Source organism: Schistocerca piceifrons, chromosome 3 (genome assembly GCF_021461385.2).
Source record: "Schistocerca piceifrons isolate TAMUIC-IGC-003096 chromosome 3, iqSchPice1.1, whole genome shotgun sequence".
Taxonomy (NCBI): domain Eukaryota; kingdom Metazoa; phylum Arthropoda; class Insecta; order Orthoptera; family Acrididae; genus Schistocerca; species Schistocerca piceifrons.
The window spans coordinates 195673899-195701103 of record NC_060140.1 but is presented as its reverse complement, the minus strand read 5'-3'; the positions used below and the strand labels follow the sequence as shown (position 1 = coordinate 195701103).

At 45.1% G+C, this 27205-nt stretch overlaps 1 protein-coding gene across 5 annotated transcripts in view; it reads left to right on the top strand.

Moving 5' to 3' along the window:
• The window catches only part of LOC124788337 (complexin), a 723750-nt gene that overhangs the window by 509838 nt on the left and 186707 nt on the right, over window positions 1-27205 (top strand). Inside the window, exon 1 of one of the 5 annotated variants that reach the window (XM_047255592.1) lies at window positions 25306-25376. The exons of the other annotated variants lie outside the window; for them this stretch is intronic. Within the exon in view, the coding sequence (XP_047111548.1) occupies window positions 25322-25376 (55 nt within the window). The 5' untranslated portion in view covers window positions 25306-25321. Of the gene's footprint in view, window positions 1-25305; window positions 25377-27205 lie in introns of those variants that run through there. 5 annotated transcript variants of the gene reach the window in all.

Below are 27205 nucleotides of genomic sequence, written 5' to 3'. Positions count from 1 at the left end.
GAGCATTAATTACAAAGTTTGCGTCTAAGATTTTATATAGTTTCCCATAACTTTTGGAAATATTCTGATAAAGTTTGACAGTCTTAAGCGTTCATACCCCGCCCCCACATTCACTCAACCTCATCAGGTCAGATTGCACAACTAAAGAGGTAAAATATCTAAAAATAAAACCAATACTGAAATAGAAAGACGACACCGGAGGTGTACCACCCAGTAACTTACGGGGAAGAGCTCAGAAATAAAACTTGATAGGCAGAAGAGACGTTAGACGGACATGGCGATCTGGTTAGACTTCTGGAACTGGAACAAGCGACAGAGTCTACAACTAGGAAAAAATCTGATAGTGCTGACACGTAAATGTTATACTACAGCAATGAAAATGGAAAATATTAGACCATGGAGCATCTGAAAGACATTTATCAAATTTTGTGCAGATGTGCTTTACTTCAAGGGGAAACGTTCATGAAACTGATCGGAAGTTTTAATTTTCGGTTTAATTTTCATTTATTAGTAGAACTCATGGACAATAAGTTCTCAGAGTTTGAATGATGAAATCGCATCCTAAGTGCCTGAAAAACAAATATGTGACGTGACCTTCCTGCCAAACCCACTTATTGAGGCAACTCTTCAGTACTGGCATGGTGAACAACAATTCTGTGGAACACTTTCAAGCAAACTTGAACGTCGTACATCTAGAAGGCTGTGAGGTATACTCTTTGGTCGTATAGATAATGACTGACTCTGTTCCACATTTTAGAAAAAATAACAAACCAGCTGCTTTGTTTATGATGAAGTAATTCATGTTCCACCAAATTTTCATCTGCTACAGTTCTGTAGTTGTCAGAATTGCAACTTATGATTCAGCTCTTGCATTTGATCATAGCAATGCAGTGAGGATGAAAGTGTTAGAGAGAATGGGCTCTAAGATAGGAAATTTCACTCAAGACCACTTGAGAAACATAGATTTGCAGCAGTCTCTGCAGCTGAAAAGTCAGTTGAAGACCTGATAAAGCAAAGAAGGCAGAAATAAGAAACCAGATGAGAGACCTTGAAAGGAAAGAGGACCAGTAGTATAAATCTGGGGCCTTCTGAAGCGGTAACATAAAAAAGAAACACGAGATCCACATAATCGCGGATAGGCAACGCAACCTGTTGGCACACCGATAATCTAGTAGCTTCCACACTTACGGAAGACAGTGGGAAGTCAATTGACGAAGACATCATGAAAGAAAAATAAATACACTGCTGTTTGTCAAAAGTGCAACACCGAGAAAGAATTATCCGAATAGAGTCACTCTTGGTAGAAGTGGCGACGGATGTGCAAGCAATACGTGATACGTTTTGCGGCGAGATGGGTTACACGTAGGCCGAGCAGAGCCCTCACGTGTCGGTCCGACAGGGTCGGTGTTGCTCCTAGTGTAGTCGGTGCAGAGCTGTCACACAGGCTATAAACAATACAGTGAGTGCCAGTATGCCTCGTCGACGTCAAAGGGAGCCATATCGACATGTGAGCGAGTTCGTACGGGGCAGAATGATCGGTCTCTGGGAAATGGGGTTGTCATACCGCGACATTTCGGCTCGCACAGGGCATGCTGCTACAACAGTGATGCGTGTGTAGAAGCAGTGGATAGAGGAAGATCGTAAGCAGCGACGAGCGGGAACTGGACCACGGAACATGACCACGTCACAGGATAACCGTCATCTTGTCCGCATGGCCATTACGGACCGTACAGCGTCATCCACATTGTTCGCTCGTCGCTGGAGCACTGCAACAGGTGTGAACTTGTCTGCCTCGACGGTTCTTCGCCGTCTGCTGCAGGTTGCACTGGTAGCACGCATGCCATTAAGTCGGCTTGCATTGTCCAGAAACCACAAGCTCCTCCGACTGCAACGGGCAAGTGAACAGCGTCACTGGGGCGCTGAATGGCAACACATTATCTTTTCGGTTGAGTCCCTCTTCAACGTGTCCTACAGTGATGGCCACATACGTGTCCGGCGGTACGGCGGTGAGCGCAACCTGGAGGGCTGCACTGTGAGCGGCATAGCGGACAAACACCAGGTGTGACGATTTGGGGCGCCATTGATTGCAACAACCGATCTCGCCTCGTACATAATGCGGGCACTTTGAACAGCAGCCGGTACCCAACGGAGGTCGTGGAGCCTGAGATACTCCCTCTGTTTCAGGCATCTCCACAGGCCACATTTCAACATGACAATGCCCGGTCACATATTGCGAGGAATTTACAGGCCTTCCTCCAAGAGCGACGGGTACCATTGCTTTCTTGGTCTGCGCGTTCGCCAGACATGTCGCCCATCGAACATGCCTGGGATATGGTTGGTCGGCACATGGTGCGTCACGGTCCTCTAGTAACTGGTGTCACGAATTTGTGCGCTCGGATACAAACTGCATGGAGGGAAATCCCTAAGTATTCACAATATTATTGATTCAGTGCCACGGCGTATAGTAGCTCTAATTCCAGCGCATGATGACCACACGACATACTGAATAGTAGTCCTCAAAGGACATGTACTACAGATTTGAAAAGGTAATCATTTGTTATTTGTCATGTACCTAATCGGTCGTATTAAATTAATTGAGTTCATGCGTTTCCTTCTTGGTGCTGCAATTACCACAAACGGTAGTGTATTTTGGATGTGGGTAAGGTGTTTCTGTGTTGTAGTTTTCTCAAAGATGCTCTCAAGAGATGACACAGACTGTGGATTTAAATTAGTTCCTACATCCTTGGGGCCGGCCGTTGTGGTCCAGCGGTTCTAGGCGCTTCAGTCCGGAACCACGCTGCTGCTACTGTCGCAGGTTCCAATCCTGCCGCGAGCATGGATGTGTGTGATGTCCTTAGGTTAGTTAGGTTTAAATAGTTCTGAGTCTAGTGGACTGATGACCTCAGATGTTAAGTCCCATAGTGCTTAGAGCCATTTGAACCATTTTTTGTACCTGCATGTCAATACGCTCTATCGTAAAACAGCGGTTTGTGGACAATAACATTCCTGAAACCGACTGGTCTGTTCATATCCCCAAACAGAGCCCAATGGAACACCTTTGCAATGACTTAGAGCGCAGACTTCGCTGGTTTCGCCTCTTGAGGAAGAACAGGCTGCCGTTTCTCCACAGCCATTCAGACATCGCACTGAAAGCGTCCCCTGCAAAGTCATGAAGTCTAAGGATGGACACATTCCACATTAATGTCCACTAACAGGTGTCCAAACACTTTTGATCAGGTAGTATACTTCAGTATTGCTAGTTAACAGTATAAGAAACAGATGGAGCTTGACGAGTGAGACAGAAACAGAGTACACTGCAGACGCCACTAATTATTCGCCATCTCAACCTGCGCAGTTGGTATCCACGCAGCTGCCTTCCTACTTACACACCACTTTAACTATTAAGGTGGACGCTCATCCGTTGAGAAGGCGGGTGCCTTGTCTTTGCCCCCGAGCGAGCTGATGGAGTGATTGGAACAGTGCGATTGCATTCGGGAGGATCGGGCTCTAATCCTATTTCAATAAACCAGGTTCTCCATGACCTGAAAAGGATTAATATGAGTTCTGTGATGTTTCCTTTACAAAGGTCGAGTCCGATTCCGTGCGCCATTTTGTCCTACATCCCTTCCTTTCTGTTGTTATTAATTGTTATTATTATTAACTTAAACACAAGAAATGGATTATATATATATATATATATATATATATATATATATATATATATATATATATATATATACACTCCTGGAAATTGAAATAAGAACACCGTGAATTCATTGTCCCAGGAAGGGGAAACTTTATTGACACATTCCTGGGGTCAGATACATCACATGATCACACTGACAGAACCACAGGTACATAGACACAGGCAACAGAGCATGCACAATGTCGGCACTAGTGCAGTGTATATCCACCTTCCGCAGCAATGCAGGCTGCTATTTTCCCATGGAGACGATCGTAGAGATGCTGGATGTAATCCTGTGGAACGGCTTGCCATGCCATTTCCACCTGGCGCCTCAGTTGGACCAGCGTTCGTGCTGGACGTGCAGACCGCGTGAGACGACGCTTCATCCAGTCCCAAACATGCTCAATGGGGGACAGATCCGGAGATCTTGCTGGCCAGGGTAGTTGACTTACACCTTCTAGAGCACGTTGGGTGGCACGGGATACATGCGGACGTGCATTGTCCTGTTGGAACAGCAAGTTCCCTTGCCGGTCTAGGAATGGTAGAACGATGGGTTCGATGACGGTTTGGATGTACCGTGCACTATTCAGTGTCCCCTCGACGATCACCAGTGGTGTACGGCCAGTGTAGGAGATCGCTCCCCACACCATGATGCCGGGTGTTGGCCCTGTATGCCTCGGTCGTATGCAGTCCTGATTGTGGCGCTCACCTGCACGGCGCCAAACACGCATACGACCATCATTGGCACCAAGGCAGAAGCGACTCTCATCGCTGAAGACGACACGTCTCCATTCGTCCCTCCATTCACGCCTGTCGCGACACCACTGGAGGCGGGCTGCACGATGTTGGGGCGTGAGTGGAAGACGGCCTAACGGTGTGCGGGACCGTAGCCCAGCTTCATGGAGACGGTTGCGAATGGTCCTCGCCGATACCCCAGGAGCAACAGTGTCCCTAATTTGCTGGGAAGTGGCGGTGCGGTCCCCTACGGCACTGCGTAGGATCCTACGGTCTTGGCATGCATCCGTGCGTCGCTGCGGTCCGGTCCCAGGTCGACGGGCACGTGCACCTTCCGCCGACCAATAGCGACAACATCGATGTACTGTGGAGACCTCACGCCCCACGTGTTGAGCAATTCGGCGGTACGTCCACCCGGCCTCCCGCATGCCCACTATACGCCCTCGCTCAAAGTCCGTCAACTGCACATACGGTTCACGTCCACGCTGTCGCGGCATGCTACCAGTGTTAAAGACTGCGATGGAGCTCCGTATGCCACGGCAAACTGGCTGACACTGACGGCGGCGGTGCACAAATGCTGCGCAGCTAGCGCCATTCGACGGCCAACACCGCGGTTCCTGGTGTGTCCGCTGTGCCGTGCGTGTGATCATTGCTTGTACAGCCCTCTTGCAGTGTCCGGAGCAAGTATGGTGGGTCTGACACACCGGTGTCAATGTGTTCTTTTTTCCATTTGCAGGAGTATATATATATATATATATATATATATATATATATTTCAAATGAGCGCCAGGCTCCCTACAAATTATTTCAAACGCTTTCGGCGAAATGAAATGCAGGCTAAGTTCACTGACCTAGAATAAATCGTATCTTTGACAGTATACATTTTTTGACGAAATAAAATTAGTGAAGCTTTGCACTTTAGTTAATTGAATAGCTTAAAATGATTCTTTCCGCTCCGGCTGTGGTGATATGATACACAAAAAAAAACATTAAAAACGCCGCGAAATGGCGGCCAATTGTTGCCAGTCAAAGATCACCGCTGATCGCTTCGCAGAGACTGAAAAAATTCTAAATGACTTCTTGCAATTATTACACTACTGGCCATTAAAATTGCTACACCACGAAGATGACGTGCTACAGACGCGAAATTTAACCGACAGGAAGAAGATGCTGTAATATACAAATGATTAGCTTTTCAGAGCATTCACACAAGGTTGGCGCCGGTGGCGACACCTACAACGTGCTGACATGAGGAAAATTTCCAACCGATTTCTCATACGCAAACAGCAGTTCACCGGCGTTGCCTGGTGAAACGTTCTTGCGATGCCTCGTGTAAGGAGGAGAAATGCGTACCATCACGTGTCCAACTTTGATAATGGTCGGATTGTAGCCTATGGAGATTGCGGTTTATCGTATCACGACATTGCTGCTCACGTTGGTCGAGATCTAATGACTGTTAGCAGAATATGGAATCGGTGGGTTCAGGAGGGTAATACGGAACGCCGTGCTGGATACCAACGGCCTCATATCACTAGCAGTCGAGATGACAGGCATCTTATCCGCATGACTGTAACGGATCGTGCAGCCACGTCTCGATCCCTGAGTCAACAGATGGGGACGTTCCCAAGACAACAACCATCTGCACGAACAGTTCGACGACGTTTGCATCAGCATGGACTATCAGCTCGGAGACCACGGCTGTGGTTACCCTTGACGCCGCATCACAGACAGGAGGGCCTGCTAACCATAGCAGCAACGACGAACCTTGGTGCACGAATGGCAAAACGTCATTTTTTCGGATGAATCCAGGTTCTGTTAACAGCATCATGACGGTCGCACCCGTGTTTGGCGACATCGCGTCGAACGCACACTGGAATCATGTGGTGCACGAATGGCGAAACGTCATTTTTTCGGATGAATCCAAGTTCTGTTTACAGCATCATGATGGTCGCATCCGTGTTTGGCGACATCGGGGTGAACGCACATTGGAAGCGTGTATTCGTCATCGCCATACTGGCGTATTACCCGGCGTGATGGTATGGGGTGCCATTGGCTACACGTCTCGGTCACCTCTTGTTCGCATTGACGGCACTTTGAACAGTGGACGTTACATTTCAGATGTGTTACGACCCGTGGCTCTACCCTTCATTCGATCCCTGAGAAACCCTTCATTTCAGAAGGATAATGCACGACCGCATTTTGCAGGTCCTGTACGGGCCTTTCTGGATACATAACATGTTCGACTGCTGCCCTGGCCAGCATATTCTCCAGATCTCTCACCAACTGAAAACGTCTGGTCAATGGTGGCCGAGAAACTGGCTTGTCAGAATACGCCAGTCACTACTCTTGATGAACTGTGGTATGGTGTTGAAGCTGCATGGGCAGCTGTACCTGTACACGCCATCCAAGCTCTGTTTGACTCAATTCCCAGGCGTATCAAGGCCGTTATTACGGCCAGAGGTGGTTGTTCTGGGTACCGGATTTCTCTGGATCTATGCACCCAAATTGCGTGAAAATGTAATCACATATCAGTTCTAGCATAATACATTTGTCTAATGAATACCCGTTTATCATCTGCATTTGCTCTTGGTGTAGCAATTGTAATGGCCATTAGTGTAATTCATGAAGAATTGTTTGCGTGGGTTCTTTAAGTAACACAATGCACTCACTTTTAGTAAATATATTTCCACTAAGCACAGAATAAGACTTGAATTATTCGCTACGAACGAGAACAAATAGAACAAAAGCTACCGCTTTACAATAGCAAGCGTACCTTACATACAGCAAAAGATATCATTTGACTCGAAGTGATTATAAACATCTTTTTTCTCTTTTATTTAAGGACATTATTATTATTATTATTATAACATTACTGTTTCGAGAACGTTATGCACTACGATCTCATCTAATGTAATGCCATTTTATTACATTGCAATCGATCTTTGAAGCTAATTTAATACATTTTCGTAATTTGTAGTTTATGTCCATATAATTTTATTCAGAGTCCTTTTATTATTTACTTCAAATATATCAGCTGGAATATTTCAAAAGGGACACTATATCTCATGTCATGCTCGTCGACGACACGCTAAACCCTCGTCTCCATTTGCCTACCTTTAGCGTTTTGTTCTTTCTACGTAAGCTGGTCCAGCTGTTTGCTCCTCGGTTAGGCATCAGTTCCTTATTGTACACAACGGAACGACTGCAGTGCCAAAGCCGCTTTAACCGGGTAACCGGACAGCCTGCGGAAGGTCAGTATACGCTGTTGGGCACCGCCCCCCGCGACTGCTGGGGATCCTCCAAGCCGACGCTGCTCGCTTCCCAGGCTGGCCTGGCGTCTCCTGTTTGCCGCAGCCGCGTATTGAATTCGAAACCCCTCCCACACCGTCGCCTTCCGCTGTTTTATTTTTCATCCGCTTCGGCGGGCTTGCACCAGAGCTCCACTGTGTTCGGTAAATGTTTATTTTTGCGATGTTTTCTCGCTGCCAGGATTTCCCTTGCACGGCGCCATCGATCCCTGTGCATCCCACCCCCCTTCTTCCTGCCCCCCTAACCCCCCCCCCCCCCCCCGCGCTACATCGGTCCCGCAGCAGCGGTCGTGTCTGTCGCTTCCGGCCACACAGCGGGCTGGCCCGTCCCTCTTCTTGCTCAGCCCTTTTACTGGATTTTCTTTGGTTGCCGGTCGGAGGAAACGAGCTATTTCCTTTCTGTGCCACGAAACAAGCGATTATCGCGTTGCTGAAGTGAGTCAAGTGGTACATGTACTTCAGATTAGGTCAGCAGAACAGTGTACCTCTGGCAGAAAGAACCAAACAGTGGTAAAACGCTTGTAAGAACTGGATTCAAATCTCTTTTGCCATTCTAAAGCATTTTACGCTGATGGTGGCGTAATTTCTGTTTCAGACTGACGTTTTCGACATTTATGCTTGACAATATGCAAAAAACAAAATTCTGTCTTTTGTATGTGAACCTTTTATTTGTTTCTACCAGACATGTTTCAACCTCTCATGCTAGGTATCTTCAGTGGCTACAATATAAAAAAAACTTACTTAACTGCGCATAATTTGATATTTTAACTGTGTGTAATTTGATAGATCTGTCGTGATTCCTGGCAGCGCATTTAAATTATCTAACTGTTTACAAATATGTGGTTTACGTTTTCAACACTTGCAGGCAGCCGGCCGGAGTGGCCGTGCGGTTCTAGGCGCTTCAGTCTGGAACCGCAAGACCGCTACGATTGCAGGTTCGAATCCTGCCTCGGGCATGGATGTTTGTGACGTCCTTAGGATAGTTAGGTTTAACTAGTTCTAAGTTCTAGGGGACTAATGACCTCAGAAGTTGAGTCCCATAGTGCTCAGAGCCATTTGAACTGGTTTATTGTTTTATTTAATAAGAAGTGCTGTCTCGAGTCTTTGTTCCCTGAGACTAGTATGACCTGCCCCCCCCCCCCCCCCTTTTCAGGTCCTGGGTACGCCCTTGGTTTGAGTAGTTCTAAGTCTAGTGGACTGATGACCTTAGATGTTAAGTCCCATAGTGCTCAGTCATCTGAACCATTTGATAGTAGCATTTAAACATATCGCTGCAGACAACCTATCCTGTTACACTCTGCACATGGTCTTGACCTCAAGCTGCACGGCTGACTAAAGGGTCATGGGAGCTTTCGAGATTGATAGTAGGAAGACATATTGGGGTAGGGCTGGAAAGTGGGCGCGAGATGGGTCACAGTCTATGTGTGTATGTGTGTGTGTGTGTGTGTGTGCGCGCGCGCGCGCGCGCGTGTGTGTGTGTGTGTGTGTGTGTGTGTGTGTGTGTGTGTGAGTGAGTGAGTCTGAGTGTGTGAGTGCGTTTTACGGTAAGTTACGTATTAGTGAGAATACTGTCCTTCTGCTATTGATCTTTTATCATTTAGTACACAAGGTGTCTCAAAAAGAATGACCTGATTTCAAAACTCCATATTCATTGATAAAAACTTATAAAAACATGGTATCAGTTGTAAAATACTCACAAAATCTTAAAGTTTTAGCTATGGCACTACAAACGCTGTGTGTGTGTATCAGAAACAGCAGCACGAACAACATCTATACCAAAGCTAAATTCGTCATAAACCTTACTCAGTGTATCTGTTTTTACAGTAGTTATGGCGGCTGTTATTCAGTTCTTCCCTTCTTGTATATTATGAAGTAAAGGGGAAAAATGTGCGGTCCAGTCTGCCTTGAGCAAAACGCAGGGACTGGCATGAACGATCTTCAAATGCTGTAGAACTGACATTTTCCACAACTTCAGGATGAAGATTCACCACACTGGCATAATAATATACGTCAGTTTGCCCATGGCACTCTGCCTCAGCGCTGGGTAGACGCATGGAACCCGAGACACGGCCCTGCATTCTGGGCCTCCGAGATCACCAGACATGAGCCCATGCGAGTTCTTGTTGTGGAGACATGCGAAGAAAAGATTATCTCCCCTTTACCTCGTGCCATAGAACACAGAATAACAGTTGCCATAGCTTCTATAAAAGCAGACGCATTGTCTACAGTTAATGACCAATTTAGCTATCGCCTAGATGTTGTTCGTGCTGTTGCTAGTGGACACGCAGAACATTTGTAATAGCATAGCTAAAACTTTAAGAGCTTGTATTTTGAAATTTATCCCATGTTTGTAGTATATTTGTATCAGGTCATTCTTTCTTAAACACCCTGTATTTTTATATTTATTTGTGGCCTTCTATATGAAATATTCTTACTGTTGAGTCAATATTCCCCTTCTTTTGTTGTTGTGGCATAAGACTGCCATGCTTGTTTATAGCCTGGTGTGGTGGTTGCAAAAGACCGAATATTAATGTGTGATAAAGCACAATTGAAGTAGCAACTGAGGAAAAATTGCTGCCAATATGAACAAAGTATTCGACAATGACGAGCTAAGTAAATGACACTCTAAGGCTACTGCGGCTACCTTGGTCATGTATAGCATTGCAGTTCTGTCTACGTAACTACTTAAGCCGAGAGTGACTATATGCAGCTAAGACCTTGACTTCGTTTCCTTCCCTTTCGCTCCAAAACCTTCGTTTCTGTTTTGGCGGAAGGTGTTATAGCTTACTGAGTATCGCACCAGCACTTCCTTGCAGATGGAACTCAACACGTCGCTCTTAACACAACACAATCACTCCCGGTTGTCAGATGGTGTGGCAGATTACAAGTTTGTAACCTACCGCTGTCCGGGAATCTCGGAAACGTCCTAGGCCTGGAATCTCATTGGAGTTAAACTGTTTTCAGTGATGAGTCCCGCTTCGAAAAGAGCCCCGGTGACCAGCAAAGACGTGTGGTCTGATGCCAATCTGACTGTTGCCAGTCATACGGCCCAACAACCAGTGGTAATGGTCTGGGGTGACATTTCATTTCATAGCAGGACCCCTTCGATTATCATCCATGGCACCCTTACGGTACAGATCTAAGTCGACGATATTCTACGCCCCCGTTTCGTTGCCCTCCATGACAAGCTACCCAGGGCTTACAAAATGGTTCAAATGGCTCTGAGCACTATGGGACTCAACTGCTGTGGTCATAAGTCCCCTAGAACGTAGAACTACTTAAACCTAGCTAATCTAAGGACATCACACACATCCATGCCCGAGGCAGGATTCGAACCTCCGACCGTAGTGGTCGCGCGGTTCCAGACTGAAACGCCCAGAACCGCTCGGCCACCAGCGGCCGGCAGGGCTTACATTTCAGCAAGATAACACCCACTTGCACATGGCTAGAGTTTGTATTGCTTGTCTTCGTGCTCACCAAAACCTACCGTGGCCAGCAAGCCGCCGGATCTCACCCAAATTGAGAATGCTTCAAGCATTCTGAGCAGGCAGTGCCCTCCAATCATCTCGGGATCGACGATCTAACGCGCCAGTTGGACACAATTTGGCACAATATCCCTCAGGAGGACAACCAACAACTCTATCAGTCAATGACAAACAGAATAATTGCTTGCACAAGGGGCAGAGGTGGACCAAAGACTTCGTGAATTTGTGAAGGTCTTTCTCTTGAATAAATCATCCAATTTTTCTGAAACTGTAGTGTTTGTCTGTACACATTTACTGATTTCCGTCCCAGTCGAGTATTTCCTTCGTGGTGTGACGCTTTTTTTGTCTTAGAGTGAAGTAATAACGGCCGGCCGCGGTGGTCTAGCGGTTCTAGGCGCGCAGTCCGGAACCGCGCGACTGATACGGTCGCAGGTTCGAATCCTGCCTCGGGCATGGATGTGTGTGATGTCCTTAGGTTAGTTAGGTTTAAGTAGTTCTAAGTTCTAGGGGACTGATGACCACAGATGTTAAGTCCCATAGTGCTCAGAGCCATTTGAACCATTTTTGAAGTAATAACAAGAAAAGCTCCAAAAAATTTTGTGAGGAACAAATTTTAAGTGTTAGGAGTTCTTTTCTGAGAGTACTTAGCTGAAGGATAGCCTTAAATGGAAGTGAAAAATGACGTGGTAAGTAATCCAGACAAGTCTCAGATGGAATCTGGTGCCTCAGAAATATTTTGAAGATCAGATGGGCAAATTAAGTAATTTAGGATGAGGTACTGAGTTGGATTTGGAAGAAAAGAGCTTGATGGCACAACCAGAGTAAAAGAACGGATACGTTGGTAGCACATTTCCGGAGATATCAAGGAGCAATTACTTTGCTAATGTAGGGAAGTATAAGAAGTAAAACTTGCCCAAGAATGCTGAGGCCTGGTAACAGTGAACCGTTTCATGTTGTTGCAGGTCACGGCAGTTATGCAGAGATGAAGAGACTTACGTAGGATACATTAGCTTGAGAACTGCATCATACCAGTCTTCGCAGTGAAGACCTATTTTAGCATTGTTTCAATGCAAAACGAATGTGAATCATACATTCAGAAGACGTTAATTGCCGTTTAGGGCACACACACTTCACATAGCTGCCAAACCTCATAACGGAAAGTGTACACATTTCTGTGCCAAACTTAAGTTCTCGTTCTTGTATGAAGAATTCGATCCCTGAATATTGACAATATTTGCAGTAAGCTTTATTACGGGTCACAGTCATTGTAAAACCATTACTAACTATTACCTTCCATTAATATGTAAGATTCGTTGATTACATACATTTACATTTCATTATAGATGAATCACAGGTTGAGCTCTGTGGAGCAGGGAGATAGGGGGACTGGGAATTAATGTTGTGCGGCGCCAGGGAGCCAACTGCAGGCAGGCACGAGTAAATCACAATTCTCGTTGGGCCTGTCGTAACACACATCCGTGATTGAATCGCACACTTACACCGCTCGGCGTGCCCGCGGTGATTCATTGCAGCTGTGTATCCCGCAGCTGCTGGCTGCTATTACTGCTGCAGGAACAAACACTGCAATTTCAAACTGATCCAATTTGGCTGAACCAACTCATTCTACGAATATTCAACATGGCTCATATTTTTTTCAGTACGCTCGATTCTGTTGTACTGCAACAGATAGGCCATAAGCGTTAACAACAAATGTCTGTATTTCACGTCATATCATTCGAGATTACATAGCCAAACAGATCGGCTAATGAGTGCAGTAGCTCAGAAGTGCACAACCTGTTGGAACAGGCACATACACTGAATTGTGAGGCATCTTACCTACTTCAGCATGAAAAATATAAAAATTTCGCTTGCTCAGGTAACAGCTTCGCTTCTCCTCCGCCTCCTCCTCCTGCTCCTCCACTGTTTTCTTCTTCTTATTCTTATTCTTCTTCTGTTTCTTCTTCCTTCTTCTTCGTCCACACCACGACTGGTACAATCTCTTCCGGACACTAAGTGTGCTGTTGATTCTCTTATACATTGGTTCGACCAGTCTCGTCTTCCATTTGTGTTGACAGGCATAAACTTGCCCCGAGATCCAGATATGCTTCTTCCGTTGTAAATCCACTACTTTTAATATCGCTTTATTTCTTCCTCTACGATTTTCGGTTCAGCTCAGCCACCGTCTTCATAACTTATCCGTTTTCGAATTACATAATTTAGTCTCTCTTACGTCCGCGCGGATACACGGAACTTAGACTGACAGTCGCTTCATTTTTCCCAGAGATGCAATTTCGTTGACGCCAATATGTTACGCTAATATGTCCTACAATTTTGGAACACGTTTTGTGATCGCGTATTATGACATTCCTTGGTCGTAAAATCTTCTCTGTGTTGCTCTTTTATGGCACGCACATTGGTCTACACTTCCCAATAATAAATTGCGGGACATGAAAGCTCTTCCCCTGGATCTCTTCCTCTCGAACTCGTCGTCGGGAGGAGGTAATTTTAACTAGATTCCGGATAGGGCACTGTCTTTTTAGTCAACGACATCTTTTAAGTGGCGATCCTCCCCCGCTTTGTCCCCACTGCTCTCAACTGTGGACGGTGAGACACCTCCTACTTAAGTGCCCCTATTTTACTCCGTTACGCGCCTGTCTACAGCTGTCGCCTGATATATCTTCCATTTTAGCAGATGATACGCGCTCAGCCGATCGCGTCCTCGAGTTTATTAGTGTCAGCGAGATGACGTCTGTCATTTGAAGCTCTTTTTGGGGAAAACAACCCCCGGTTCTATAGTGGTTTTCTAAGCTTTCCTTCTGTTTTTTAGTTTCCCCACTTTTTGAGTTTCGCTCCCATTGCTGCTGATTTCCAATTTATTTTTTTTTTCCTGAGCCACAGACCGTGCGCTAATGACCGTAGCACTTTTGAGCCCTAAAACCATAACAAGAAAAGAACATTGGTACCGCCAAAAACTATCGTCGAAACACAGCTTTATCTGTTCGTACAGGAAGACCAGCTTGACTTCCACAAGGTAGTTAAGAAAGCCCTCGTCCAAGCAGTTCTTGAACATTGCTCGATAGTCTTGGATCCGTAACAGACAGAAATGATAGAGAAAATGGAGAAGAACTGAGAAGATAAAGTAGACAGATTGAATGACAAACGACGATGTACCAAGGAGGGTACAAGAGCTCTGCAGTGCCTCATTAAGTGAGAGAATGCAATACTGTTGGGTGATCCGTCCGTCGATGGGGACGTTAAGCTCGCCGGCCCCTTTGATCCTCTTCGAGAGGAGCAGGCTATTTGCTGGTAACCGATTTCACCTTCTCCCTTCTCTCATCTCCAGCACAAATGTGACACTACACTACTGACACACCCATTACAGTCACCTACACTTATCAGATACACGCAGAACTCTCATACTTCGCGAAGGAAGGGTGGCTGCGGGTGCGGAGGATGGGGAAAGCCTTTCCAATTAGGCAGCTGAAACAGATAAAAGGAGATACAGCTAGCTGAAGGAAGAAGCGGAAGACAGAGAACTCAGGAGTCATAAATCCCGTATGAACACACTAGGCAGAATACTACATTACTGGCCATTAAAATTGTTACACCAAGAAGAAATGCAAATGATAAACGGGTATTCATTGGACAAGTATATTATACTAGAACTGACATGGGATTACATTTTCACGCAATTTGGGTGCATAGATCCTGATAAATCAGTACCCAGAACAACCACCTGTGGCCGTAATAACGTCCTTGATACGCCTGGGTATTGAGTCAAACAGAGCTGCACATGCAGCTTCAACACAACACCACAGTTCATCAAGAGTAGTGACTGGCGTATTGTGACGAGCCAGTTGCTCGCCCACCATTGACCAGACGTTTTCAATTGGTGAGAGAACTGGAAAATGTGTTGGCCAGGGCAGCAGTCGAACATCTTCCGTATCCAGAAAGGACCGCAACATGCGGTCGTGCATTATCCTGCTGAAATGTAGGGTTTCGCAAGGATCGAATGAAGGGTAGAGCCACATCTGAAATGTAACGTCCACTGTTCAACGTGCCGTCAATGCGAACAAGAGGTGACCGAGACGTGTAACCAATGGCACCCCGTACCATCACGCCGGGTGATAATCCAATATGGCGATGACGAATACACGCTTCCAATGTGCGTTCACCGCGATGTCGCCAAACACGGATGCGAGCACCATTATGCTGTAAACAGAACCTGGATTCATCCGAGAAAATGACGTTTTGCCATTCGTGCACCCACGTTCGTCGTTGAGTACACCATCGCAGGCCCTCCTGTCTGTGATGCAGCGTCAAGGGTAACCGTAGCCATGGTCTCTGAGTTGATAGTCCATGATGCTGCAAACGTCGTCGAACTGTTCGTACAGATGGTTGTTGTCTTGGAAACGTCCCCATCTGTTGACTCAGAGATCGAGACGTGGCTGCACGACCCGTTACAGCCATGTGGATAAGATGCCTGTCATCTCGATTGGTAGTGATACGAGGCCGTTGAGATCCAGCACGGCTTTCCGTATTACCCTCCCGAACCCGCCGATTCCATATTCTGCTAACAGTCATCGGATCTCGACCAATGCGAGCAGCAATGTCCCGATGCGATAAACCGCAATCGCGATAGGCTACAATCCGGCCTTTATCAAAGTCGGACACGTGATGGTACGCATTTCTCCTCATTACATGAGGCATCACAACAACGTTTCACCAGGCAACGCCGGTCAATTGCTGTTTGTGTTTGAGAAAATGGTTAGAAACTTTCCTCATGTCAGCACGTTGTAGGTGTCGCCATCGCCGCCAACCTTGTGTGAATGCTCTGGAAAGCTAATCATTTGCATATCACAGCATCGTCTTCCTGTCGGTTAAATTTGGCGTCTGTAGCACGTCACCTTCGTGGTGTAGCCATTTTAGTGGCCAGTAGTGTACATAATAATAGTAACCGCAAGTAACTCGCGACGTGCTGCCACGTTATTACCACTCCCGTCTTAGACTCTACACACGCGATGTACGCCGCATCTAGGCGAAATGTGCCCGCTGGATCTTCAAACGATACAACCCTCCGAGAGACTTTTGGTCACTCGTTTTATCTAGTAACGCCCTCGTAGCTGCTGATAAGTGTGTGGGGCCGCAGTTGACGGCAGAAGGCGACTGAGGGTATCCCGTAATGAGGATCGCGTGGACGCGGTTCACGGCCCGGCGTGCCCAGAGTCGCCGGCGCGAGCGACGCAATTAGCGGGACCCGAGGGCGACGCCGCTAATTGGAGGGTCGAGCGCTGCACCGCGGCGGGTGTGGAGGGGCAGCGGGAGGGCCTCGGGAGGGGCGGCCGAGCCTCTGCGGAAGGCCAGCACCGCAGCCACGTCTCATTAAGGCGGCCCCAGGCGCGCGGGCCTCACGCCGCGCCACCACCAGCGCTTCCCCTGGCTGCACAGTTCCTCACCTCAACAATAACTCCTACAGTAGTATCTAGCGCCCTACATGAGGTAATGCTTTGTAGCTTTGAAAGCCTACAGTTGTCTTGCAAAAACGTTACTAAGTGTTCAGCTAAAATTTTTTGAGTGAAAATTACTCTGAATTTTGACCAAGCTTTTAAGAACATTCCCTGATAATGCCATCCGACGCGTACTTTCTAACTACGATGGTACTGCTGCTACATTCGCGACAGCGATTTTCATGTGTAAGTTTCTGGAATAAGCTTTCTCACATGCTACGAACACTAAAAGTAATTTACGCTCATCGTCATAAAAAGAGCTCCACTCAGTATAAGATGGATTGCGATCACTATTGGGAAGCAGGTAGATGGCTCCACACGTATGAAATAATTATACTTTCAGCTATGAAGGACCAACATCTATTGCGCTACAAAAAGTACATGGACACAAAAAGAACTTCTTAGTACATGGTGAAAAGTATTTAAACCGACAAACTCTGGGAGGTTGTAGTGGAGATCAAAACAAATATTTTTCCCTAATGTCATTTTTTTCTATGAGGAGTATTTAAACCGGTAGAGGAAGATTTCTCTGGCGGCAAATTAACTAAACCAACAAATACTTTTCCATGTTTCTATGACCAAGAGACAACACATTAACACAACCCAATTTCAATTACAGTAGATTTTCAAAAATGCCTCCATTGACACGAAAACAAAGGTTACACCGTCGGATCATGTTCTGTCTGACACGGGCAAAAACCCGAGGAGTATCCTGAATTGTTCCTGCTGCTGCTACTATCCGGGCAACACGATGGGATCGATGACTTCGCTGTTTGATCCCCTCCCCCAAACCAACCAGTTACAACGCTATAGTGATAAGTGGACTCATACTGCCAAGTTCTCAGTAAATTTGACTCGATTTAGTAATGTCCAAAATAACATCACATACCCTGTCAAGCAATGAAATTTCAATTCATTTCCTCCTTCCCTTTCCGGTGCTTCACTTTTTTGTCAGGCAGGGTAGATTGACTAGAACGAGTTTTGTCTATACGATGAAGTTCATTACAAAGTCAGACGTTAATACACTCGTCGTCATAAACAGCACGCAAAACGGACTGACAGATCTGCTGAAACTGGATGCGTATTGCCGGAGTGGCCGAGTGGTTCTAGGCGCTTCAGTCTGAAACCGCGCGACCGCTACGGTCGCAGGTTCGAATCCTGCCTCGGGAATGGATGTGTGTTCTGTCCATAGGTTAGTTAGGTTTAAATAGTTCAAAGTTATAGGGGACTGATGACCTCAGATGTTAAGTCCCATAGTGCTCAGAGCCATTTGAACCATTTTGACACGATAATTTCGTAGTGCGGCTGCTGTTAATCCCTAACCACCAGCGTGGGATGACGCAGTGTCTAGCAAGTTCTCGGATATCAGTAGCAGACATGAATGCATTACAATGCTTGGTGCACATTACAAATATCCTACTCTTGGTTGACCACTACCTTGATGCTGTACATCATGCTGTCCAACATCAGATCACTGTCACCACCAAATCCTCCATAAGTCTGTATATGGTTCGATCCGACTACACAGCCAAATACAGACCTATAGTAATGCCCCTTTCATCTCTGTCAGGTACTGATTACGCTGCCTCACACTAGTACGTAGTAGCTCCGTGTCTTCACAGTAGTCCGTCAACATTTGTTGCTGTTCACTAGCTCTGCACAAACGCACTCGAGGCGGTGTCGAAATTTCCCGTTACACCACAGCGTTAGATACAGTACCGAGCTTGTTCGAAACAATCACGTGACATTTGACAAGAGCAGCGCGAGTGCAAGGCACACGCAAGAAACTACGAACTAGCCACAACAATAAGCTAAGGCTCTGCTTAAAATTTCACAATTTCGTGAAACATTGGAGGAAAGAGCATTAAATCCTACCACCGCACAAACTCCTATTGTGTTTGAACAAATTTACAGTATGAGTTCCCATACAACACAGGTATGTCTGGATATATCAACATTATGCTGGTTTTTAAATGAAGGTAACAGACAAAGACGAAAATGTTGTCCTCCAAAAATATTAATTGACTGAATACTGTTTAATAATTTAATTGTTTACGAGAGGCGGTAATGATTTCCCAAATACGTTGCAAATGAGCAAAATGCCGAATAAACGAAACATATCACAATAATGTGACTGTAATTTTTATCGCGAGAATGAATCACACCGGCAAGACCCTCCTGGAGATAGCATCCTCAGACGTCGCTAGATCGCTGGCCTTTATGATGAGCTCAATTCGGCGAGGAAGATGGTTCATAAGTTTTTTCAGGCACGCCATATCCAGCTGAAACCACCTGCTGTTAATTCCAACATGTGGAGCTACAAAACTGTGGGGATGTTGGCTGCTACGTTTATACCTCTGTTCGAAATAGTGTCAGATACTATCTACACAATTAAGATTTGTTAATTAAGCTGGCCAGTTCTCGTACGGCCGGCTGGAGTGGCCGAGAGGTTCTAGGCGCTCCAGTCTGGAACCGTGCGACCGCTGCGGTCACAGGTTCGAATCCTGCCTCGGGCATGGATGTGTGTGATGTCCTTAGGTTAGTTAGGTTTAAGTAGCTGTACGTTCTAGGGGAAGACCTCAGCAGTTAAGTCCCATAGTGCTCAGAGTCATTTGAACCAAAGTTCTCGTGCGATATTGGTTTCAGTGTTTATCAAACCAGGAATATATGCGTGCAGTCCCGTCAACACTGTTGTTGTCAGGCTGAAAGACTCTCGTGCCCATGGCATACTCATCATGTATATGCAGTAAAAACCACAACACTTAGTCGCCAAGAATGTTGAAAGAGACTTTCTGGTTCAAGTTACTCCTGACATTCGTTTTATGGGCGTTAGGCGGTGATACAAGGCGTAATTATCTGCTTAACGTTTCGTTTTCCAATACCGGAGACATCATCAGACGCTTTAGCGAATGAGAAGGTTGTTACAGACTCAAACAAGCTCAATTTTTTATGCAGGGTGGTCAGAAACAGTCTAAAAAGCTTGCAAGGGTATTGCAGGGTAGGCTGTGCTGAGAAATAATTGTTAAGACATAATTTCGATACGTTGCCCCGTTTTCGAGTTTATTAGCAGTGAAGTAGCCAGTCAGGCCGTGGCGCGTGCAAATTGAAGCGACCCGTCAGAGGCGGTGTCGCCAAACATGTTCTTCGTCAGGTTTCCTAAAACCAAACAAGAGAGCGATACAGAAATTGGACATGGCACCATAATAAGGATCGAACCCGAGCCAAAGGCTGAACAGGCTCGTGCGCTGCCAACTGGGCTATGGGAACAATTGTCACTAATTGTATCTGACGGGCTGATCGAATTTGCGCCCGCAGCGGCCTGATTGGCTAATTTCAATGCTAATTGACTAGGTAATGGCGCAACGTATCCAATCTTTATCTAACTCTTATTTCTCAGCACAGCATAACCCGACAAGCTTTTCAGACTTTTTGTGAACACCCTGTATGCATCCACCCAACGGTCGGTTCGTGACATCAGATCACTGCCTACGATTGCGGAGTCGAACCGACGTTTGCCATGGAGCTTGTAGTGGGGAAGACGAGCCGCTCTTTCTTTTGTTTAGCACTACGGCCCAAAATTGTCTAATTTCAATTCCTCTTTTTTCGGTGAAGATTGTTTCTGTCCTTTTGAATTTATATTGCCTGTCTGTACATCTTAGCATAGTAATGATGAGATCTTGCTAAAACCATAGTGTCAGGCTGGCAGCTGACACAACACTCTACGCCTCCTTTTATAGTGCTGAGTCCGGCTCTGGTGACATCTAATGGTCTGTTCCGAATTATTAGGAGGACCGGAAAGTAATGTCGTATTTATACATTAAATTTGAGTAGATGAATATTAACAAGGTTTATTTTTAATCAATAATATGACCACCTCCGTTATGAACAATCTTGTGCCATCTAGTGTGCAAATTGTCAATGCCGGATCGATAAAAATTCGTTTTTGATCCAAATAATTGGAGATGGCATTTTGGACATCATCCAAAGATTCACATTTTTCAAAGTACAAAACGTTGTTGCGACCGGAATAAATAGAAATCCGATGGCGTAATATCGGGTTAGTACGGTGGGTGAGGCAATATCTCCCACCCCAATCCATTAACTTTTTTTTCAGGGTTCGTCAAGCGCAATGCTGCCTTGCATTATCGTGTTGCAGAATAACGTTTCTCTGTTGACAACCACTGCGTATTTTTCAATTAAAGACTGATTTTCGCTCATAGTAAAAAGTCTGCATTCACAGTTTGACGAAGTTTCAGCAATTCAAAATGAACGACCGGCGATATACCACCAAACACCCAAATGCGCCTTTATGGGGGTGGGAACCTGGCTCAGCAGTACTTAGTACCGATTCATTCAGAGAGAGCCTCCGTCTTCTGCGTTTTGGATTATCATAGAGGACCCGTTTTTCATCTCCATTGATCAAGCGATCAGAAAACCCTTCTTTATGGTGCCGTTGAAGCAATAAGTTGCATTTGGTGGATGGGTTAGCTTTGTTTGTCGTTAACAACCTTCTGCAAATATTCTTTGACGATCGACCACGGTTGGTTAAGACACAGTTCCCCCAATTTTCTGACAAGCAGTTTCTCCCACTTCTGCCCTTAACGTGTCGTTCTCTAAACGTGTTAGTGATTCTGATCGATACGAGTGAAAAAGATCAAAAGTATATATAGATAGAGAAGCATCTTTGCCATTTACTGACGTCTGATACACTTGGATAAACATCGGAAACGTTTATGGTAGTAACTATTGAGTTACTATCCTTGACAAACTCAGAAGCCTGCAGTGCTGGGTTATGTACCTCTTCTGGTATTTGGGTGGCCGTTTTACCATAAAATGAAAAAAAGACTCGCGCACTGCGGGTTCCGAACAAACTTAATTATGTACATATATATACTTTTTTGCCTATTATCGATATCGGCAAGATATTGGTCCCAGAAATTCCAAGACCATGTCAAAATCTGAAATAGTTCTTTAGACTAGCCCTGGATACAAAAAGAAGCGAGCAAGGGACTTCAGTTTATACATCTAGAGACAGAACATTTAATAATTTTTTTTATTTACTTATTAAAACATGACAAGAACTTTCGTTTTATGTTTGCATGCAGTAATGTTCGTCTATGATGCATTTGACGGATGATGAATGCAATTTATGTTCAAATAATACTAAGATATTTTTACGTGATATAATTACAATTTAACAAGTTTCCGAGTTTTTACTTTGCTTGTACTGATTCTAGGTCAGCGGGAAGTACCCTATAGGTTTTGGTGAGTGATTTTGCGAGTTTCAAAATAGGTGACAGGTTTAAATGGCTCTGAGCACTATGGGACTTAACTTCTAAGGTCATCAGTCCCCTAGAACTTAGAACTACTTAAACCTAACTAACCTAAGGACATCATACACATCCATGCCCGAGGCAGGATTCGAACCTGCGACAGTAGCGGTCGTGCGGTTCCAGACTGTAGCGCCTAGAACCGATCGGCCACCCCGGCCGACCCATATGACAGTAAACGGCCGTATCTTTTAAGTGCATTGACTTAGAAGTTTAATTTTTTTCACCGTCAAAGAACTACAGTCGCTGGTATGTGTCATAAATTTGAACTTGATTCGTCGATCCTTTCCTAAGGAGAAAGGTTCTTAACAGACAAACAAACGGTTAAACAAAGCTCGTTTTATACAATTTCAAATGCGTCGTTCACTTTTACTGTTAAACTTTGCTTCATGCCAAATTTCATAATTGTCAGCCGACGAGAAGTTCCCTAAAGATTGTGATGAGTGAGTTTTGTAATATCGAAGTATGTGACATAAGCGGACGTATCTTTACATTGGATTGACTTATAAAATTCAAATTTTACGCCGCCCAGGCACTATAGATCTTAGTATGTGACATAAATTTGTACGTGATACTCCAACCTGTTCCAGAGAAAAAGGGTCGCAACAGAGGGACAGACAAACAGACAGGCGGATATAAAATAACAGAAAAATATTTTTTCTTGTTATATAATTACAAATTAATAATTTTCGATTTTTTCCATTACTTGCAATGTGAAACCCTGCATCTTGCCAAATTTCATGATTTTAGGTCAACGGAAAGCACCTATAGTTTCTGATGAGTATGTTTTCGAGTTTCAAAATACGTGACATAAATGGATTATCTTTTGATTGAAGTGGCTTAGAAACTTAAAATTTTTGCAGCTCCAAGGGACCACAGACCTTAATACGAAACATTAATTTGAGCACGATACGTCTATCTTTTCGTGAGAGAAAGGGTTCTTACCAGTCAGGCAGACAGACAGACAGTGATGGCCAACAAAGACATCCGACAAGGGTTCCGTTTTAGCAGATTGAGGCACCCAAACCTAAAAATAATAATATTTAGTTATTTACAAGTAAACAAGTCACTCTAAACTTAAAAATGCTTTGATACAACTTTGAAGTACGTAATGAGCTGATAGGTGATAAACAATGTAAGATGGCAAGAACTATGCCCCTTACATGAAGTCATTAAAGATCACCTAACTCACGTTGAGGGAACAGTAGGGCTGAACAAAATGACTGACAAGGCACAATGCATCTTGTAGAGGGGATAGTATGGACGTATTGGCATAATTAATGTCGGGTGATGGTTTTAAAGTAATTCACACGACATGAAAACTTAGTGGAAAACAGTCGATTTACTGGACGCTAGTTTACCCCAGGGAAGTATTTAGAGTTGACCATGGCCAGCTGGGGAACAGCAAAGGGAAGCAACAATAGGCAGCTTAGAGCAGCTCAAGCTCTGAGAAAGCGGTAATGCGGTGCATCCTCCAGCCGCCTTAAGATGAGTGACAGCATGGGTGGTTGACCCCGACTCCATGCTGCTGTACCGGGAAGCAGATGGAGAACTTGTATGCCTGTTGATAAATGTCAGTCGTCCCATTTTCAGGGAAACATGCGAGAAAGTCGCGCAAAGCTATGGTGGAGCGGTCAACAGAGGTCAAAATATGTGTGTTCGTGACTATAGCAACTTCATGCTGAATTTACGGTCCACAGAGTCTGAAGTAAATCAGGTGAAGAGCGACAGAATGATATATGCCGGCCTCTGATGGGAACGTAGGACATGGAATTTGAAGTACTCTCCTGGGAGTCAGAATTCCGGAAAAATTGGTGTTTGTGCAGACGCTAACCTTGATGGGTGGCCTGGGAGGAACAAAATAGAAGAAGTTGAGAGGAAGGGAAATTTTGTGGGAATTTGTTCACTTCCCAGAGCAGGCATTGGTCGCTGCTGGGAAGTGATGCATAATTAACGTGACTTGCACTGCAATTGGCGTAAGTGATTTTGCTGGAGGGGAAACCGAGGCGAAGAGTGGACTGGGAGAAGTCCCAGTAGAGGTCTTCCATTCCCAGCTTGCGTTGAGTGCGGACGTGGCGTTCTTTACTCAGCTTGTCTGAGAAAGAGTGAGCATCTCTGCAGTTTAGGACTTAGCAAATGGAACGATTGAGCTTGGAGATAGGAAGTTTTGGTTCAGCTATGTACTGAGCAAGATTGCTAGGAGTGAATAGACGAGCGAAGCTTTGCAGCACCACGAGGTCGACCGACGTCCGCAAACGACACCGCTCCGCCACGCTGAATTCGGTGATATTGCGCCTGCTCCGGCCACTGATTAATTTGTTGGATCACGTCGGCAAAGTTTCCACGAGGGTTTCATGGGCTGTGTATTCTAGAATTCTTCTCGCACTTCGCATTACGCCTGGGTCAGTCGATAGGAATTACTTTTGATTTATCGCGCTTTACTCCACACAAACGCAATTTATTACCACTGCCTGTTAGGAGAGTCATGTAATGTGACGATTGAAGGCCGTGAGTTAAAAACAAATCTGTGCTAATCGACTCCACCTGTTTTCAATCAAGTAGTTGAAATCCCAAGTCACTTTCATGTTCAACATTTGTATCTGGTGTTCAATAGCTGAATATAACATCAATGTGCACCCCTTTTTAATTAAAAGGGATCAATTCTGAATCAATTAATGTCAACACTGCCACCGCAGTTCAATCGGGAGTCACAGGGCCTTATTACTTTCTTTGCGTTATCCGACATTGCGGCAGTTTTGCACTCTCTGTTGATCTGTTAGTCAATTACCTGGGGTGAACACACACCAAAACCAGATAAGTGACGGATGGGGCGTTACAACAAATATCAGTGTGCGCAGGAAGGATATTACTTTCCAGATACTTTTGGTCAGATAGTGTGTTTTATTGGAGACTGCTGAATTGATCGAGCGACGGCGGCACACTTCTCTTCTCTTGTTTTCTAAAGGAGTACGGAGACTCCTCAGACATCACATGTACGGGAGGAGGAGGAGGACAGTATATGATACATCGGCCGGCCCTGTCGTGCTGGCGGCGAATCGATGCGACTAACGGATTACGCCGCCTCGATTAAGAATATCGACGTGGGGTGGGCGCTGGGGCAGAAATCCATACGTCAGGGATGGCCCTCTCCGGGGGGCGGCAGTTGTCCCACGGGGCGGGCACGGCGGCGGTCGGCTGCGTGCAGCGGCAGTCACGGAAGGAGGGACCCCGTCGCAGCCACGGTAGCGGCAGCGCTCCTGCGGGCGCCGCCATGGCGCACGCCGCCGACGCCGACGCCTCCGCCTCCGACGCCGGCCCCCTGGCAGGTAACACAGGGTGCACTCGAGACTGCCGGGTAGCCTCACCTAGGCGCAACTCCGCTCTAAACACAGTTTCCTATTGAACCTGAGCACCTTCTAGCAAAATTTGCTGCTTATCTAGAACATTAATATTATCTGTAGAGCGACGCGATATAAACGCGACACAAATTTTCATAGACCCGTATGTTCGCAGAACAAGGGACCGATAAATTAGTAGTTTGGTCCCTTCAATCATCCAACCAATCAACCAACAGTACAGTTAACTCAGTTCGTTCAGGGGATCATTTTCGGTCCCGGGAATTTGGTCCTTAATAGAGACGCAAAATACATCTGCTTCACATGACTTGGAACGTTAACCCTTTCAGACCCTCCGGCTGCAGCTGTGTGCATTACCTTTGCATTGGCTGTAACAGAAGTTTTTTTTTTTTTTCAGTGGAAACGTGAGGTTCACATTTGTGAATGTTCAACCTCTTCATTAGGCAAAAGTGCTGCCAAGTGTTGGGCATGACTAGGAAAATATCAGTAAGTTGATGCAGCAGTGCGCAGCAGCTCTTGACCACCAGAATGCCCCAGACGGCGTTGGTTCGCTGTATTGTACTGCTCAACTGAATACTGTTATTGTTATTCTGCATGGTAATTATTGAATTACCATTTTACTGTTTATTTCAATAGATAATATTTCTAATTAGTTGTTTTTGTCCATAAAACGAAGCCAAATGCACAAAATATGTTTTGAAAACGGGCCCATTATCTGTATGCACTGTAAATCTCCATCACACATTTTCGACATCTTCGGCTTTGACGTGATGATTTGAAAATGAGTCTCGGTCCGACATTTGTCATCGAATGAATAAAAAGTAAAAATTTGCGACTTGGACTGGTTTTACGTTCTACTCATTAACAGAGGTTGCTGACCAAAGCTACTCCAGCATGCTGGGAGTACATACATACCTTTTTATAAATCTTGCTTCTAAAAGCTTTAAAAAAATCACCTAAGAGCACTACCACAAAAGAAAAATGTTTCTTCCTTCAGAAAAATTCAGTTCTGAAAGGGTTAAATATCTTCCACTCCATTAGGCCGTCTGGTATAGCAACCGTATGGAGAATATTTTAATTAAAATAGTCCTCGATGCTATTTATTCTGTTATTAACAACGCGTTTCGCTCTTCGTGGGGCGTCTTGAGATTACTTTAAAATTTAAAAAAACACAAAAAGGCTATTTACTATATTGAAGGATGCGTGAAATCAAATAACCCCACAGATGCTTTAATAAAGTCGAACCAGCAGGCCAGAATGGTGCAACGGTAGGACTACTCTCACAAAGAAGTATACACAATTAAACACAATACGAGTGCACAGCGATGCCGCCGCAACTTCACGGCAGGAGCTATTGCTTGTCCGTTCCGGACTGACATTTTCAACATTTGTGTTCTATAATATGCATAAGAACGAAATTCCGTCTCTTACATCTGAATGTTTTATTTGTGTCTACCAAACAAGTTTCATCTACTCATGCTAGGCATCATCAGTGGCTATAACATAAAGAAACTTATTTAATTGTGTATATTTTGACAGGAGATCTGTATTTATTCCTATCAACTCATTTAAATTACGTAACTATTTACAAATATATAGTTTTTACACTTGCAGTCATTTTTAAGTCCGTCTCGTGTTCCCATGTGTTCTTCTGTATGTAATAAATCCTCATAGTACAGGTTTCCAATTGACAGATACATATCACTGCACATAACCTATCCTGTTATGCACTGTATTTGATCTTGCCCACAAGGTGTGGGGCTGACTGATAGATCATGGGAGCCTTACAGGGTAAGAGT